Source organism: Aplidium turbinatum, chromosome 3 (genome assembly GCF_918807975.1).
Source record: "Aplidium turbinatum chromosome 3, kaAplTurb1.1, whole genome shotgun sequence".
NCBI lineage: Eukaryota > Metazoa > Chordata > Ascidiacea > Aplousobranchia > Polyclinidae > Aplidium > Aplidium turbinatum.
Window position 1 is genome coordinate 37088053 of NC_137474.1, and position 19500 is coordinate 37107552.

General features: G+C 38.1%; 1 protein-coding gene across 1 annotated transcript; it reads left to right on the forward strand.

The window, feature by feature from the left end:
* Positions 1 to 1144: 1144 nt before the first annotated feature.
* On the forward strand, positions 1145 to 18807 carry LOC145767335 (E-selectin-like). The gene is made up of 9 exons (XM_082579137.1): positions 1145 to 1502; positions 9923 to 10030; positions 12090 to 12308; positions 12403 to 12600; positions 13828 to 14028; positions 15720 to 15908; positions 16219 to 16389; positions 17476 to 17683; positions 18555 to 18807. Coding segments are annotated over exons 2-9 (1263 nt in total). The 5' UTR covers positions 1145 to 1502; positions 9923 to 9954; the 3' UTR covers positions 18556 to 18807.
* The last annotated feature ends 693 nt before the right edge of the window (positions 18808 to 19500 follow it).

Below are 19500 nucleotides of genomic sequence, written 5' to 3' on the forward strand. Positions count from 1 at the left end.
TTGTTGATGGTGCTGTTGAGAGGTATCGCTTGTACAGCTTTAATGTAAAATTTTCAAATTCATTTATTTATTTATTTTAGATGTAGGCTTAGCCTATAATTATTCCTGATGAGGACAATATGTGGTGTCAAAAACGTGGGATTTAGTATAGTTCTTTCTTGTTTTTTTTCTGTGTTTAATAAAAAATGTTAAATCCGTTAACGTTACTGAGTGTTATATGTATCTGGTACAACAAGTCAAGCTCTCTGCCAAGGCTCAAACATAACATCTTGTTAAAACATACTCAAATTAATCATCTGACCAATAACTTTTTTTCGTTGACTTTTGTAGAATCACCACATGCCTAGCAGAGGTGAACAAAGTCACTTTTTTTTTACTCCGGCTGCGCTCCTGCTCCGAAAGTATTGACTCCGGCTCCTGCTCCAAAATTCATTTTGAATTGAAATAAGCGTGAATCTACCTTTTTCAAATAGTTTTTAAAAAACACAAAAAAGCTCAAAAATACCCGGTTAGTGAGTTGGGCTTTTTAAAAAAATCCTGGTTTTTTCTCAACTCTGCTTTTGCTACACTATGCCCCCCTCCCCGACAGGAAAATAAACAACTTTTATGATTTAATTTCTAAGGGTGCTTTTAGCAGAACATTTTTGCACGTAAAGCATTAAATCACCACTTTGGGCCCCTAATTTGCGCGCAATGCACTCAATTACCTTTCCGGCCCCTTTTTCTACATTACGGGCCCCCTCCAGGACTAAAGAACAACAACTTTTATGCTTGAATTTAATCGTTTAGGATGGTTTTAACCAAACATTTTTGCGCGTAAATTATAAAATTACAAGTTCAGGCCCCCAAACAATCACAGGCCTGGACCCTCAAGGGTACGCCGTACCCTCCGTACCCCCCTCTCATAAGCCTTGGTGCGGTGCGTCGGAGCAAACAGCCAACCACATCACCTTTGAGTATCCCATGTATTCCCTTCCCAACGGAATAACAGGCCTTCGCCTACTTGACGATCTGACAAAAAAAAATGGTTCCAAGTCCTTCCATCAGGCTGAGTGTTACGTCACAGACGCTGGTTACGTGCAGTTGAAATATCTCAAGTCAGTTTCGTCATTTTAGAATTGTCGTTTGAAAAGTTGGTCGCATATTAAAACTGTTTTGCTTTGTGCTTGCCAACTAGACGAAGTTTCCGTCTTTATCTCAGTAATTTGTATTGTGGTGACAAGTTTTCTACTGCGTAGTGCATACGCGTTGCATTAATTTTCGACAGCCGGTGGCTATTTTTTGCTGAAATACAATTCTTGAAAAAGACATTTCAGAAGAGTATTCTTTTTCGAGGTCATTGCATACAGACGAACTGATGCGGGAATTTTATGTAACAACTTTCCAACGAAGATATTATGGTTTACCGCTGTGACCACTGACCACAAACTTTTTGCTTCATGCGAAAGACGAGAGCTCAGATCTCACGTGGATTTGCGTTTATTCATTAAACGAGCAATCAAGTAAGTTCATAACACGCGATAAAGCAGCGGAAATAACCAAATTGATTTTTTTACGGCCGTTGTTTGTTTGTTTTGATTTACCGTTTACACGAAAACACTTCCGTGTTTCCGAGGCTGGAATCATTAATACATGAAACATTTAGGCTACATAAACAACAACACCTGATTCTAAGCACTTATCCAAGTCTCAACCACTCAAATCACGCAGGCCTACAGATGCTGCAAAAAGAAAAACTGTCTTTCGCTGGCCTCATGCTATGTTTACTCAATCGTTGTAAACCAAACTGTAAAAACGTTTAAAAACTGTTGCTTAGTTTACTTTAACAAAAACAAGTTGAACACTTTGGAGTTACTTTTATCGTTCTAACCACGAGCTAGCCTAATTGTCCACGAAAACATGGAACAATTGTTAAACTTTGAAAGTTGAAATAACGTCGAGAAGTTCATTTCATTAGTCATTTAATTTTGAAATAACTCAAACGAAATATCATAAACCTCTGAGAAAAAGGCCATTTTTAAAACTCTCTTTTCTGAGTAATTTGTTGCAAAGGGTCCGACTTCCCTCTTGGCAGAAATGTAAGTAAAAAGGGCATTGGGCCATGGCCGACCTCTCTCTTTAAATTTGATCTGCAATTGCAGATTTAATGCCCCAAGCGCGGATCTCCCATCAACAATATCGTAGGGGAGAGTGTCCAACAGTGCCCCGCTTTTTGGAAAATTGAGGTTTAGACATCAAAAAAAAAATTTTTTCAAATTTTTTTTTCTATTATGAAAATTCCTCCTTTTCTTTAGTATTTCCACATAAAAAAAAGTTTAAAAGTTTTACACAAACTTCATAATCAGGCGTTAAAAATCACCTGTCAAAGTGGGGCACTGTTGGATCCTACCCGGGGCACTGTTGGATACCATATCCAACAGTGCCCCTATCAAAGTAATTGGTGTCTTTAGTTGCAATGTTGAGCCACTCTTTTTGCAATGATTACCCTAGGTATGAAACTTGTGTTAGTACCTGTAGTGTATTGAAATGTGATTATTATGTTATGCTTATGACCGGTTACCAGATTATCTTTTGGCAACCCTGGCAAGTATCCCGGAAGTACATTCTGTTGTCAGTAATTAATCAAAGTAGAAGTGCATGTTATTTCTGTATGTAATACACCAGTAAACAGACAGAATATGACATTTGGCGACGAGGAAAATATTTAAATCTGTAGCCTATTAGTTCAAGAGGTCCAAGCAGACAGTGAATTGTTCTTATCGTGTTGCCCAAACTACTAGTGAGCATCATGAATGGAGCTGCAGTTACCTGCGAGGTGTCAGCTGTATTGCCCTTTGATGTCAATGGTGATGCACAAAGCCAGGGACAACGTTGGAAGCGATGGAAACGGGCGTTTTCATTGTATATCACTGGAAAAGGTGTCACCAGTGATGAACAAAAACAGGCTCTGCTGCTGCACACTGCTGGTGTGGATGTGCAAGAAATTTATTTTTCTTTGGTTCCAGACAATGAAGGTAAAACTCTTCAAGAGACTTTAACATTGTTGGATGATCATTTTCTTCCTAAGGCTAATGTACCTTTTGAACGCCATGTTTTTAGGCAATTGATGCAAAAACATGATGAGCCGGTGAACAAATTTGTTTGCAGACTGCGACAACAGGCAGCTATGTGTGAATTTGGTGATTCATTGAATACCCAACTTCGTGATCAAGTAATTGATAAATGTCATTCCAATCATTTACGACGAAAGTTTTTGGAAAAAGGAGATGTGCAGTTAAATGATATATTAGCTATTGCTAGAGCACATGAAGCAGTTAATTCACAGGTTAAGATGATGGAAAGAAAATCATTAGAACCAAGCATGCAGCATGAAGTAAATTCAGTTCCTATACAAAGAAAGAGTAACATTAAGTCAAAACAGGGAAAAGACACACAAGAGTGTTTTGCATGTGGATTATTTGGTCATTTCAAATTTGACAGGCAGTGCCCTGCAAGAGGGAAGAAGTGCAACAAATGTGGAAATCTGGGACATTTTCAAAAGAAATGCAGATCAAAAGTAAGGAATACAACACAGTTTTATCAACAAAGAAATGCAAAATCTAAAACCTTTTTAAAATCTAATGCCAATCAAATAGATAATTCAGGATTGGGTGAAAATGAATTTGGAGCATCAACTAATGTCTTTTCAATGAAAAGTTCAACACATGGGCTGTGCAGTGTAAGTTTAAACATTGGTGGTGTGTCTGTGGGAGACATGTTAGTTGATTCCGGTGCATCATGCAACATTGTGAACAAGCAAACTTGGGAATGGCTGAAGACATGTAATATTAATGCAACAACAAGGAAATCTGCTAAAACATTGTACGCGTATGGAAGTAAGAAGCCAATTCCAACATTAGGAACATTTACGGCAAAAGTTGAATCAAAAGTTACACAAAAAGTATGTGTTGCTGACTTTGTGGTAGCAGATACCGATGGACACAGACTATTGGGCAAAGACACCGCAGAGACTTTAGGTTTGTTGCATGTTGGTCCAATACATGTAAATGGTGTTAAATCTGGTGCTAATAATGTTGAACCCCAAGTTGATAATGACATTGTGTCTAAGTATGATGGTTTATTTACTGGTGTTGGCTTGTTAAAAGATTATAAGTTAAAATTGCATATTGATGATTCTCTTAAGCCAGTAGCTCAACCTGTTCGAAGAATACCATTTCCGCTGAGAGAAAAGGTAGATGTGAAGTTAAATGAATTGCTTGATGCTGATATTATAGAAGAAGTCCCAGAAGGACCATCAAGTTGGATCTCTCCATTGGTAGTCATACCTAAGAGTGATGGTGACATTCGCATTTGTGTTGATATGCGACAAGCCAATCAGGCTATAGTTAGAAAGAGACATCCAATTCCCACTGTTGAAGAACTGTTGTATCAACTCAATGGTAGTACTGTTTTCAGTAAGTTGGATTTAAAATGGGGCTTTCATCAAATAATGTTGGATGAAACGAGCCGCCATATTACAACATTTGTTACACATCGAGGTCTATACAGATATAAAAGGCTAATGTTTGGACTGAGTTCTGCTCCTGAAAAATATCAGAAAATTATTTGGGATTTATTGAAGAACTGCGATGGTGTTGCTAACATTGCAGATGACATTGTCATTTATGGAAAAGACAGGACAGAACATGACAGTCGATTACATGTGGTACTGGAAAAGTTGTTAAAATCTGGATTGACTTTGAATAAAACAAAATGTCAGTTTAGAATGTCAAAGCTTACATTTTTTGGACATGACTTGCACCAACAAGGGGTAAGTCCCAGTGCAGAGAAAATTGCAGCTATTCAAAAAGCACAACCTCCAACTTCAGCTAGTGAAGTCAGATCATTCATGGGTCTTGTTCAGTTTTCAGCTAAGTTTATCCCAAATTTAGCAACCATCGCAAGGCCTATACTAGACTTGACCAAAAAGACTGCAAAGTTTCAATGGCATAAAGCACACCAAGATGCATTTTTGAAATTAAAAGCAGCGATCACAAAGGCTGATACATTGGCATATTACCGGAATGACTGTAAGACAAGAATTGTGACAGATGCATCTCCAGTTGGTCTAGGTGCTGTGTTGACACAGTTACAAGATGGAATGTGGAGAGTCATTTCTTATGCATCTCGAAGTTTGTCAGATGTGGAAAAGAAGTACAGCCAAACGGAAAAAGAAGCTCTAGGGTTGGTTTGGTCTTGTGAAAGATTCAATTTGTATGTATTTGGAAGACATTTTGAACTTGAAACAGATCATAAGCCCCTGCAATACATTTACACGAAGAAATCAAGACCATCAGCAAGAATAGAACGCTGGGTATTGCGTTTACAATCGTTTGATTTTAGTGTTATTTATCGTCCAGGGAAAACTAACATTGCTGATGCATTGTCAAGGCTAAATAAAGAGCCCTATGAAGAAAGCAGAGATTTAAAAGAACCTTATGATTATGTGAGATCTATTGTTCTTCAAAGTATGCCAGTCGCTTTATCTACAGAAGAACTTGAACAAGAATCAGCTGCTGATCCACAATTGTCAGAAATTAGGGACTATATTCATTCAGGAAATTGGTCCAAGTGTACAGACACAAGCTTTTTGCATGTAAAAAATGAACTGTGTACATATGGAAACTTGTTGCTCAGAGGGACAAGACTCGTTATACCTGCTACATTGCGTGAAAAAGTGCTCAATTTGGCACACGAGGGTCACCAAGGCATTGTCAAGACAAAACATCGATTACGCACAAAGGTATGGTGGCCAAAGATCGATGCTGATGCAGAAAAGATGTGTAAACTTTGTCACGGATGTCAAGTCACCAGCGACTTTTGCAGACCAGAACCAATTGCTCGGATATTGCCACCAAGTGGGCCTTGGCAAGATTGTGCGGCAGATATTCTTGGTCCATTGCCAAGTGGTGAGAACATTTTGGTAGTGGTAGATTACTTTAGTCGTTTTTACGAAATTGCAATCTTGAAATCAATCACAAGCGAAAAATTGATTCAAGCGATTCTGCCCATGTTTTCAAGGTTTGGAGTACCTTACTCATTGCGAACTGATAATGGTCCACAATTTGTATCGAATGATTTTGAGAATTTTCTAGAAGAATATGGAGTAATACACCGCAAAACAACACCATTATGGCCTCAAGCAAACGGTGAGGTGGAACGACAAAATCAAACATTGTTAAAGGCAATCAAAGTTGCTCAAGTTGAAAAGAAAGATTGGCGGTATGAGATCAACAAATTTCTAATGGCATATCGTTCAACTCCGCAAGTTTCTACAGGTTCTACTCCTTATTATATGATGTTTCGCAGAGAAATGAAGTCTAAATTACCTGAACTGTGCCGAGAACCTCAGATCTTTGATGAAGGGATTCGAGACAGAGACTGGAAGGGTAAAATAGACGGTAAACTATATACTGACTTTAAGCGACGTGCTGTCGACTCAGATATTCGGGTTGGAGATGAAGTTTTGGTTAAAAGTCAAAAATCAAATAAACTTTCTGCAAATTTTGATAGCGCTACCCAACAGGTAGTTAGGAAGGAAAGGGGGGAAGTGACAGTACAAAACAATGAAGGGGTTCAATTGACACGAAATTCGTCGTTTTTCAAGAAATTGAACACCAGTGATGAAAATGTAAACTCACCTCCTGCTGACATGACCGTGAACGCTGATTTGAATGAGTCCTCAATACCTGTACGTACTCGTCCGACACGTAATGTCAGTAAACCTGCCCGCTTTGATGATTATGTAACCTGAAGTGACTATTAAGAATGCAGACTTGTATGTCTATGATTCCTTTTGTTCTTTCGTTATAAAGACTAGCTTTGGAATGCCTGTCTATTTGTTTAAACGTCACGTCAATTGAGTGGTAATCTATTTAATTGTTCACCACTACAATTTCAAGTTTAAAGTGGAAGCAAACGTGTAAATTATGATCTTTAGTGTATGGCTATATTGCTTTTGACAGTAAATGTTGGTACTTAAAGTTAATCTGTGTATATCATAGATTGCATGAATGATGCTTACGTAATCGAAACCTAATGATGATGCGTCTTTTGGTTCAAGTGCTCATGGTTATCATCACCTGTTATAATCATTTAATGTAAAATAGGTTTTTATCGAAAGAAGTAGGCCTAATGCCTTTGAAAACTACGTTTTAATCCGAGAAGGAAGGGATGTAGTGTATTGAAATGTGATTATTATGTTATGCTTATGACCGGTTACCAGATTATCTTTTGGCAACCCTGGCAAGTATCCCGGAAGTACATTCTGTTGTCAGTAATTAATCAAAGTAGAAGTGCATGTTATTTCTGTATATAATACACCAGTAAACAGACAGAATATGACAGTACCGGTATTGTTTTACATGATGGATGTCACTGAGCTGGTCAGGTCAAGACAAAACCTTTTAAAAGTGGTACATATGCTACACAATTATCACAGATAAGGAAGGTGTTTATTCAACAGTCAATCAGTGAAAGAAAATGCAGTAATAGCCCCGATAGCTCAATTGGTTAGCGCGTCACTTCTTGCATTCACACGGTTTTAATACAAACTTTTACCAAAATATGTAAATGAGACAGAAATCTCGTGGGAAAAAATATTTCGCGACCGGGCCTGCGTCAATGATTCAAAGCCTCTACAAGTATGCGAAACTGCCAGGATTAAGCTCTGCAAGAAGCTTTCCCAGTCCGAGGATAAAAATTCAATCAATCAATCAATGCAGGAGATTAAAGACATCATTGATTTGGCCACATGGAAGGTATGATTTACACAAGATACAGTCTACAGACACAACACACTTTGGTAGGCCTATATTGGCATGTGGTTCACAAGAAATGGCTTGGTTTATGGAGCAAAATAACCAAATTTGACAAACAAAATTACTAAACAATAGGCCCACATATAGTTCAGGCACGAAGCTTCTTCCACAGCGGAAACTTAGAAACACAGGCTACCAAAAACTCCCCAACACCTATAATATTGTTGATATAACATAAAATGTTGATAATCATTTTGGCACTGCATATTGATTAATAAAATCTCATGGCTTCCAACAGTGCTCCACCGGGGCACTGTAGGAGACCTCAGGGTGGGGCACTTTTGGAACCACGGGCTTACAAGATAAGATGGCGTCAGTTTTTTTACCGAGGCCTACGATCTGAAACGTTATTACTGAAACCTAGTCTAGTGACTGACCAAGCATGAAAAACTTGTGAAGCATCCCTGAAGCCACCGTAAAAACTGCAACAACAAAAAGTTATAAAGTTCTGAAAATTTACTTTTTACCCCCTAAAACAAACTTTCATTTCTGCCAACAACAAGCAATGACTTATTTCTGCCTAACTTAGTTTCAGCAGCTTCTACGGACCACGTGACCATGGTAATGTACAGTTGAGTGAATAATTTGTCACGGATTGCGAAAAATGATGGGAGGGGCACTGTAGGCACCCGGGGCACTGTTGGGCACTCTCCCCTATTAGGCCTAGCCGAGTAAGCTATAGCAATAAATTTCATAACATACAGTGGTTTTGGTGGGTCCTGAGATTTTAGACAGAAGTGGGGCTGGGTAAAAAAACGTTGAGAACCACTTGGATATAGGCTAGCCCAGAGGTAAATATGCAAGTTATTTAAAATAAAGAATGGCTAAATGTGTTTGTTCTGCCAGTTTTGGGGTTTATTCTGTAATCTACTGTGATTAGGCTGTTCCTGTTTAACTGTGACACCTGCCAATGACCGTGGCCTAGGCTGTTTCAACTATGTCCAGCTGAAACGTAACCAAACAGAAATAAATAAATTGCAGCAACACCAGTGTAGCCTACATATATCCCTAAACTTTTATGGTAGGCTATATATGATAGTTTTTGTTTTGCTTTCATTAGCTCATTTAATTTTACTTTTATCTTCTTTTCGTAGTGTGTTTTTTTCTACTTTTTCCTCTGATTGAGTTCTTTGAGTTTTTACTATTTTTTTTTAACTTTTATAGGCCTAATGTCATATTTTATTTCCGTATTGAGTTTTAAAGGGACGCAAATTACCAAAACATTCCAAAGGGAAATTCATTACGCTATAATTTTAGGAAAAGTTCGGGAATCGTCTGGCTAGGCAGACAGCTTCACTTCATCGAAAAAATGTTCTAAAACGGCAAAAATAAACATTGCAAAGCAGGAAACATTAAGCTACAAACTGCATTAAACTACAATTTAGTTTGGCATGGTATTACCATGGCCACCTGGAGATGCGGCCTGATTTGTCACATTTTGCAGATTTTGATTACAGCTACTGCTAGTGCTTGACTGACATTTTTTTAGATGTTTTTACTTTTTGCGGTTTCCTAATGACAAAAAACTTTTTTGTTGCCTTGGGGAAGCAGTAGCAAGTGAGAAAAAGTAAGTTGAAAAACGCAAAATCAGACTGTCATTGAAAATTAACAGTCTGACTAAAATCTACAAAATTAAATTTTCTTTGTTTTTCAACATGTGAGGATGTTAAAAGCTATTGTGTCATCTGGGGAAAGAATAAAGAAAGCGTAAAAATCTAATTGTTAGAAAAATTTATTTAAACGTTTGCCCAAAGTTAGAAAAACCTGGAAATTTCTGCAAAATGTGACAAATCAGGCCGTATCTTTAGGTGGCCATGGTATTACACATGTTGTTGTTAAGAAGAAAAATAAGGAATGATAATACTGTCTTCCGATAAGTGAAATTTACAACAGGAAACCTGAATATTGGTCGTTTCAATGATTGTAAATAGTTGTTAATTTTTACATATAAATCAACCTATAAATAGAGACGTTCTGATCGGTGGTGGTCATTTTTGCAAAAACTAGTGGTTGGATCTAGAGGTAGAAACTAGTAGGCCTACTTATAAATTAGTTTATATCAGAAAACTTGCAAGGTGTAAATCGTGAAAACAAGATGATGGGAAAACGGCTCAACTTGTGCTTACTTGTGATCGTTCTTGGGTGCGTTTTTGAATGCAACGCTTTCTTTGGTGAGTTTTAACAAGCATAAACAAACTCTAACCTACTACATGCTGTTGTTGTAGCCTACGCGAAACTTCAAGTAAAGTTCCATAGGCTAAATCTTTTATACCGCGTCTTACAGTTGTAGCCTATCTGGTGCAGATCTGGACCAGATGCAGTGTCTGTCTGGGTTGTATCCGAATCCTATAGCATGGCAATCTGCAGCTGCTTCCAATGCAAACGCTTTTTCTCAAAAGTGTTGAAGCTATCGGAAAAAGGTGTTAATATTTCTATATGACTTTTGTAGGCATTTCACTTTTCTCGAAAAGAAATCTTACTACATGCTATTACTGAATAGGCCTAAACGTTGCAATCTACATTATTGACTTCCAGAGGTGGGCAGTAGCGCGCTACGTTTGTAGCGGCGCTACTTTTTAATTGGAGTAGCGGTTGCAATAGCGGCGCTATTTTTTTTCAAAGTAGCGGTAGCAGGAGAGGCGCTACTTTTTTTCAGTCGCACTCCCGCTACCCGCTACTTTTTAATTTAAAGTGAAAAAATACTCGTTTTTTTCGCAACACTGACGTGGTCAAGCAGCTATATTATATAGCCTATATAATCGGTTTGGTTGCAAAGTTTCGGTCTTTTGGGAATCTCGTTTTCTGGTGTGGAGCTGCGATCCTACGATCAAGGTATGAAATCGATAATGTTCATTTTAATTTTAATACTAGCCGAAGTAACGTTGCATATGGTTTATATAGACTGCATGCAGTGAGCATTGCATCATCGGTCATCACCTGTGCTAAGATGTCCAAAATAAGGTTTTATCGTATTGGTTAAAGTAAAACTGTTGACAAATGGTTAGCTAAGATATTTGTTACTGATAAAATTTTCTCACACGATGGTTTTTGTTAAAAGAAATCATTACAGGGCAATTTTGTGGTTTGTTTTGCTTACAACTTAGAAGTTACAACATAGTTTATCTTATTTCTAAACAGCTCATTTATTTCTAGCTAACGTCAACTTCTTCGGCGAATATCTTCGTGTGATGAAGCCTATCTGCCAGGCTTTATTAGACATTCTCCAGGGCGAGTCCAAGGCGTATTACGGAGTCTTGCTTCCAACCATTACAATTTGTGCGAAGAAGTTGACCGGGATCAGTGATCTTGTGACCTGTGAGGAGTTGAGAGTGAAAGTCCTTGAAGGGGTGAAGAAACGATTCAACAAGTGCTTCAAAGACATAAAATGCGTTAAGGCATCATGTCTTCATCCCTCCTTCAAGGCGTCGTGGCTACAATTTCTGCACTACATTTCCACGGATAATGCTGACGCACTGCGAGAAAAAGTCAAGACAGATATAATTCGGCTGTTGCGGGAGACATCAAGCCAGGTTGATACCGAGAAGAGTGGCACCAACACCAGTCACGACTCCGAGGATGAATTTTTTGGTGTGATGGCGCCATCCTGTGAAACGTCGGTGTTTTCAGACAGGAGCAAGTCCTTGAGCTTTTCGAATATCGAATTAAAAGATCTGTTCATTAAATACAACACCTCCATTCCTTCCAGTGCTGCGGTGGAGAGACTTCTCTGTTTGAAAAGATGTGCTTAAGCCAAAGCGGGCACGACTTAGTGACTCACATTTTGAAATGCTCTTGTTTTTGAAAGATGCGTAACAATAAATTTCCCTTAGAATGTGTTTTCTATAACGACGTTAAAATGACAGTGTAAACAAATGATAACATTCGTTTTCAAGGTTATTTTTGCGTCACTACGGACTTAAAGAGTGTTTCCTAGTGTCATTTTAGACAAAAGTAGCAGAAGAAGTAGCGGTAGCGCGCGCTACTTTGGTCCGAGTAGCGGTAGCGGGTAGCGCGCTACTTTTGTAAATTGGTAGCGGGTAGCGGTAGCGCGCGCTATTTGGGTCCAAGTAGCAGTAGCGGGTAGCGCGCTATTTTAAAAGTAGCGGGTGCCCACCTCTGTTGACTCCTCTAGGTAGGCTATAGCCTATAAAGTGGACTGTAGACTATTTGGCAATGCTAAATGCAGTAACTCAAAGTTTTATAATTTAAACCAATGTTTCCTTGTGACAGGCTTCTTCCGTTGTCTTAAAAGAAGGTTTGATAGTGATCGGTGTCCTAAGCTCGATGATCTTGAGTTCGGTAAAATACTTTGCACGAGAGGCCGAAGACGTGGCTCCTATTGTTGGTCCCGCTGCACAGAAGATGGCTACTCAATATATCCCCGCAAAAGTCGCTTAATACGATGCACTGGTAGTGGGGAATGGAGCAAACCACAACCGTGTTGTGCACGTGAGTTTCCAAATCCAGATACAATCTAAATTAGAAAGAGATGGTTTACACCAGCGTTGAGCGAAAAAAAAATTTTACTTTTAATATTTTTAAGGCACAGCGATCGTCGTCGGCGTTACTTGCCAAGTCCCTCCCAGTCCGACAAATGGATTTATTGTGAACCCTCAAAATACTTACAACGAAAATGCTGTCATCACGTTTGACTGTGATGATGGCTACGAACTGGTAGGATCAGCAGAGTCAACTTGTCAAAGCAATGGAACATTCACAGGATTCTTGCCTAGTTGTTTAGGTAGGCTACTTTTAGAATTGGGCTTGACACATTTAATAATTAATTGATGCCTACGTAAAAGCAACAAACACTACAAACAGGCCACATGACAATTTCGCAAACTCTGATCGCGAGCGTACTCAAAGAAATGAAATCAAACTACAAGACTTTACCCTTCAGTCGCAAGGAATACAAGTTGCTACAGCTGTCGTGCCTTTTTCATAGCGTAACTATACAAAAAAATGCTAAGCTAATAAGGCCCGCTAATTTTCAAACCTCAATATTTTTCTAAATACTGCATAATTTTGAACGAAACTTGGAATGAGGATACTTTGGGTCTATCTAAACAACATATCTATGAAGCAAGTTTCTAAGTTAAAGGGGTTGTAAAATATTAAAAAAATAAAAAAAATCTCAAGCGGGCCTTATTAGATACACGTGTTGTGAATAAGGCCCGGTTTGAATTAGCACCAAAAGTAATGGAAAAGGTATATTTTCACAATAACAACACCACAAAACAAATTCTAATCGACAACAGAGGCACATAACTAATAATTAAATACACAGAAACAACTATTTCCTCCCCCGCCCCATGCTCCATTTTTTAAAAAGCGACGTGGTGTTTTTAGATTTGGTGGGGATACTAAAGTATTTTGATTCTGAAATTATGATATTTCCATTGCAATAACAAATTGGATTAATGGTGTAACAAAAATTGTTTAGGTCACTCAAGTCTTTAACCCTCACTTTCTTATCCAGGGGTGAACAACGTTACCCCAGGGGCCCATGGGCCTCATTATCAAAATTAGCCTAGTCTGATCATCATTATCAGTCTTGCTTTAATTAGAAAAAAAGTTCAAATTTATTGGTTTTACTGCATCAGCATGCACATATCTTTCACATAAAATGCAAAAAAACGGAAGTCAAAGCGGTTTGTTAACTGCAGAACAGTCTAAAATACGTGAAAATTAATAAAACCACTCAATTTCAGCCCCCCCAAACTTCAACTTTCCGTAACTCAAAAAGTTCTCAACTTTAGGCTGTGAAACTTTACCAGTTAGTCTCAATTCACCATAGCACCAATCAGAGCTTCCAATTTTGTTTTAAAGATTTGTAACAACGGAGATCCAGGGGGTGGGCCTTATTACTGGCCGGGCCTTATTAGCTGCAGGTGCCTTATAGTTTTTAATCATAACTTCCTATATACTGTAGTGCATTAACTCTATTCTTTGTTCATACAATATTTAGAACTCGCCACTCCGCCTTCGAATCAATCCTGTCTTCCTCCACAAATTCCTTTGTTTGGATCCATTGATAATCCGCAGACATCTTACTCCTTTGGGAGTCTTATTAGATTTCGCTGCCAAAACGGGTACAACTTACAAGGTCCATCAATAGCCACATGCGGACAAAACGGCCAGTTTACAGGGGGCACTCGAGTCTGCAGAGGTAAGTTATAGAGTTTATTTATTATCAAATGGTTAAAAATGCATCACGCACGACCTCTTTGTGGTTTTCAAATAGTAAGGTTGATGATTAATAATAATGCATTGATTACCTATGTTCATTAGCGGACCCATGTGGTTACGCCCCTTTCAAAAAACAAAAAAACAGGCAAATTTTTTTGGGTTTCAGCAAAAATTCCTTGCTCGCTTTATTATTTTTCTTTAACTTAATCAGCGATGCAGAGCACGCAAGTTTTCAATATTGGATATGAGCGGTTAAAATTCTTTTAGTGCCAATCAAAAACAGAAGTAGGCCTAACACAATATTTAGAAGAAAACACATGATTATTCAGCCATATAACGATTAAATTTAGGCTATCTACTTCAGTGTTGATAGAGACATAAAGTCAAATTTGCCTTGAATACTATAAGGAAACGTAGAAGAACCTGAAATGAATTTTCAAAAGTTTACTAGAAGACTACACAACTTTCATACAAAACTTCGTCAAATAATAAATATTGAAATCCTTGAGTGATGATGAAAAAATGATTTGAAAATTAACTTTAATTATACACCAAACCTTGCAACTTTCCATAACCTCTGTGGAAATCTCGTTTGTATTTGGATGAATTTAATTAAATACGAAGTGTGGGTCAAAGTAAAAAAACAAAAAACATTATTGAGCCACAAAATACCAAACAAGCAATCAAAGCAAAGAAAACTTTTCTAACTTTTTTTCGAGACAATTTTGAATCCGGTACTGTTTGTGTTTACTCGAAAACGTAACGCAAACATTTTAGCTTATGGGCATATGACTGTTTTCTGCATAACTTTGCAATTTACAACTTATTGGTTGAAAAGTTTGGTACAAGCAAAAGCGACACACAAATAATAGAAATAATAAAGGACTTTTTCTGCACTTTTAGTGATTTCTTCTCCAACACCTTCGTTTATCACATGCCGGGCCCCAGTTATCTCATTTGGGTCCATCGTGAACGGCCAGGCAAACTACAACCTCGGAGAAGTAATCAGTTTCGTTTGCAATCCTACTTTCACTTAAGATGGACCGGCCACTGCAATGTGCTTAGAATCAAACTTGAAATCGTATAGTAGTCTACTGTAAACCAACACAAATGATTAATCGAACTTATGCCAGGGCCAAGCTTTTTCAACAACATTTCTGACTTCTTCAACAATACCTAATAAACGAAAGCCCTTGTTTTGAGGCGAGTGACTTCATCAAAATATTTATTGCCAAACAAGAGTAGCATTGTCTCATAGCTTCCAAATGGGTACCTTTTAAGTAGATGGATCTCGCGCCATTTTTTAAAAATTTTGAAACCTAGCAAAAACACAGGACAGCTGAAAAAATGGAACAAAAAAGGCCTACTTTTTCTTCACAGACATTTTAAAGCATAAAAAATTATTCACTGACTTATTGAGACACTCAGAGCCAGCGCGTCCATTAGGTCAAATAGGCGGTCGCCTAGGCTAGGGCACCGCCTTCAAAGGGTGCAGAACTAACTTTTTAAAGTCTTTTTTTTTTATTAAAGATATTTTTGTGTGGTACGAATTGTTTATGTATTAGACGTTGAATAACTATTGCGGTTAATGGAGTAGCTGATGTCCAGGTTGCTCAATCTTACAAGTGTTGTCTTTGTCTTAAAAAACGACAATGTTTTTAATATTTTCAGTCACTATTTCTGGAGTGCGTTGTCCTGTAAGCCCACCTGATGGTGGGATAGTTGTTGGGGGTCTATCGTCGGTCCAAGTAGGTGTGGTTGTACAATACGACTGCAATCCTCCTTACCAATTGCTTGGGGAAAACACAAGTGTATGTCAAGCCGGTGGAACATTGCAATTCCCACCTCCCGTTTGCACAGGTGAGTAATCACGGTGTAACTTTAGGCATAAAGTTTACATTTTATTTCAAGGCTAAATCATGGTAGGGTGATTTTATTGTATCGCCACTAACACAAGTAAAAGGTTTCGAAAAAAAAAGCTATAAAATTATATGACACTGTAGTGCAGACGAGCAGCTTTAAGAAAAAGTTGAAAAATAAATCAGAAATGTGTGAAATGAAAGCAGATCTACTTCAATGGCGTTTTTTGGAATAACATCTAGTCTATGCGTCGATCGGTCAATTTTCAAAATTATTTCATATTTCTAACAAAAACAATCTTTATTTTCAGAGTGTATACCTCAGCCACCACAAAATGGGTTTACAGTGGGAGACAAAAATGTGTGGAGAAATGGCGACCTCATTATTTACGATTGCCTCCCAGGCTATGTGTTAGTTGGGCTCGCCCCCTCACTGTGTCAAGCTAATGGCGAGATTCTGGGCAACCTTCCCACCTGCAGAAGTGTGTATTCTTCTTTTGCGTCGCTATTTCTAAGATAGGCTATCTTTTTAGTTGTTTTATTATGAAAGACTACTTTAAACTAGTGACGTCATGTGATGACCACCTTGATTAGAGACGTAGCTGCAAACAAAAATTTAGAAGAGTAAAAGCAACTCTTGGGAGGGAAACGTCAGTTAACATGAACTACAACGCTTTTAAAACGTTGTAATGGTATAAAAACATATTTTTTGCTGGGCAAGATAATATTTTTGGAGGACGATTGCCCTTAGCCCTCCTGACCTTGCTTTATTTAATGCATTCACACACTACTGTAGGCTACATTGCAATATCTATTTGAATAAAAACGATATGGCGACTCTCATAATACGAAACCACTGCAGAGTAGTTTAAACTTACAATAAATTAATTTCACTGTCTATTGTTTATATTTATAGCAATCTACAATGGGCATTGACCTATAAGTAAACACTTTTATTCTGCTAAATGTAGAGATGTACGTATACGCCGCAAATTCTACGCCGCAGACTTGTGGCGTAGACTTTTTGTTTACGCTAACGCTTACGGCCACATTTTTTTGGATAGTTTGCGCTTGAGGCTACGCCGTAAAGTTTTCGCGGTTTTTTAGCGCATAGCGTCAACGCATACTTTTTAATGTATTTTTTTCGCTACAACACGCCAATACCTTCCAGCGCTGCAGTTGAAAGAATGTTTTCAATGGGCAAAGACATATTGGAACCAAAACACAGCAAAATGTCAGATGAACACTTTCAGATGCTTGTGTTTCTTCGTGGAAATTCAAAATAAAACTTGTTTGTTTCGAGTGGTTTATACCGTGTGAATGTTTGGCACCTAACAAACAAATTTAGTTTACGCTAGTGTATGCGCTGACGCCGCCAACTTTTTTTTAGAAGTTACGTTGACGCATCCTACGGCGTATGGTTTTTCGAACGTTTGCGTTTACGCTGACGGCGTCAATATTTTTGTATGCGCGTACAGCACTGGCTAAATGCATATAAGATTAAACCATTAAAATGTTCTGGCTAAGACTCACCAATCCATGAATGTAAAAAGTTTTTTCGATTTTAGTGGGCGGAGACAATGAACTACCGACAGAATGTGAAGTGGGTACGCTTGTAAATGGAAGGGTACTTTTCAATAACACTGTTACAACGAGAGTACCGGTAGGAAGATTATTCAACTTCGAATGCAACTCAGGATATAGACTTATTGGCCCACCTGCAGCAATCTGTTTACAATCACGAGAGATTACTGATTTTCCTAGGTGCATGCCATGGTAAGATGGACTGATTTTCAATATATTCAAAATTTTAGTCGGGTTTTGAAGACAGTGCGATAAACATATGATAGAGTTTAATTACAGAACTGGTTTAACATCAATAAAGCTACTGTAACAGAAACACAGGTCAGTTGGGTTACTGTTATTCTGAATACAGTTAAGGGAGGAGGACAGAAACCTGTGGGAGTGGGAAAATGTAGACGTAATAATTGTTTTGTTTTTTTTTCTTACAAATCCAACCACCCATAAAATCATAAATAGAATAGCAAGTAGAATAAGTTCTCGTTATGGTACGTTGATAGCAACTTCAGTACAAAAGAAAGACCACTTAGAATTATGTTTCATGATAGTCTACCACCATCAAAAATTTCACTCGACAGTGAACATCAAAAGAAAAAGAATGAATGTTTAGGCTACCGTATTCATATTGGCTTGCTCATCAAAGACGCAAGCAAGCAACACATTTCAGTTTACACTAGCAAATAACTATGTCAGTAGGCTGCTGTAGCCTACTTATGGTTGTGTGATAGGCTGCATCAATCTGGGCGTTCCTGAGAAGGAGACAACGACACGACCACACGGTCCACAAGTCAGTTGCCTCCCTGGAGCTGCGCACCACAGTTAACCAAACTGTTAATTCTTCGTAAATCGATTAATTATATATTTACAGTAAATCCTATTTTCTTATGTCTACCTTTTCTACATGAGATTTCGAGCTCTTGAAAATTCGAAGGGAAAACTGGCCAAGCCTCAACTCGGCCTTTAAGAAATTGTCTTTGAGAAAGATTAAACAGAGTAGTCTACAAATTTTCGAAATTTATTGGAGCCAAGTCTGATTTGATGTGAATTTTTGTTGTTTATTTTCTAGATCAAGAAGATGGATTATACCGTTCCCTTTTCTCCCTTAATTTTGCAAATATCGTCGTTAGTCTACACACCAATTTTCTTTGCAAGATGTCATATTGTTGTTAAATGACAAACATTGCGACTGAAAATTGTCAATAGCTGTCAATTGCAAATATAGGCTTTTCTCAGATTACAATTTTTGTCTAGACTACCGGTATATAGTTTGTATGCTTGTATGCACTAGTCGTGTAATAGACTAGCCTACTGTAGCTTCGTGGGCCTACTTGATCGCTTGAATAAAATATCGTTACTTTGATTGCTTCGTGAATGTTTTTTAAAAATCATATTAGCCTACAAACATTAGGCTACATCATGATAGTCTATTTAAGTTTGGAGTAGACATGTAGAACAACTTTCACTGGCAGTAGCCTGTCAGGCAGTCGGTACGGTACTGCAAGACTGCATCAGCAGCGCAACTAATGGGGTTACAGCTTGTGTGACAAGATAATTAGCAAAGAGCAGAGATGTACGTAGGCTATACGCCGCAGACTTGCGGCGTAGACTTTTTGTTTACGCTAACTCTTACGGCCACATTTTTTTGGATAGATTGCGCTTGAGGCTACGCCGTAAAGTTTTTGCGGTTTTTTAGCGCATAGCGTCAACGCATACTTTTTAATGTATTTTTTTCGCTACAACACGCCAATACCTTCCAGCGCTGCAGTTGAAAGAATGTTTTCAATGGGCAAAGACATACTGGAACCAATGTAGATTTTAACGACCTGTTTTAGCCTGATGCTGCGAGTTTGCTTTGGTAGTTGAGTTTCTGTGTTGTTAGGCGTTATTATTAGACAACATTTCACAATTTTATTAGTTTAACATCGTTAATCAAACTTCAGTCATCGTCTACTTGGTAGATAAAAAATTCATTTGTTTTTCTTTCCTTCCAGCTTATATAGGTAACAGTCGCC

Coding starts and splice junctions, on each gene's coding strand:
- LOC145767335 (XM_082579137.1), top strand. CDS start 9,955: ATGATGGGAAAACGGCTCAACTTGTGCTTACTTGTGATCGTTCTTGGG. Junction 12,309..12,402: donor ACCACAACCGTGTTGTGCAC/GTGAGTTTCCAA, acceptor AATATTTTTAAG/GCACAGCGATCGTCGTCGGC. Junction 12,601..13,827: donor ATTCTTGCCTAGTTGTTTAG/GTAGGCTACTTT, acceptor TACAATATTTAG/AACTCGCCACTCCGCCTTCG.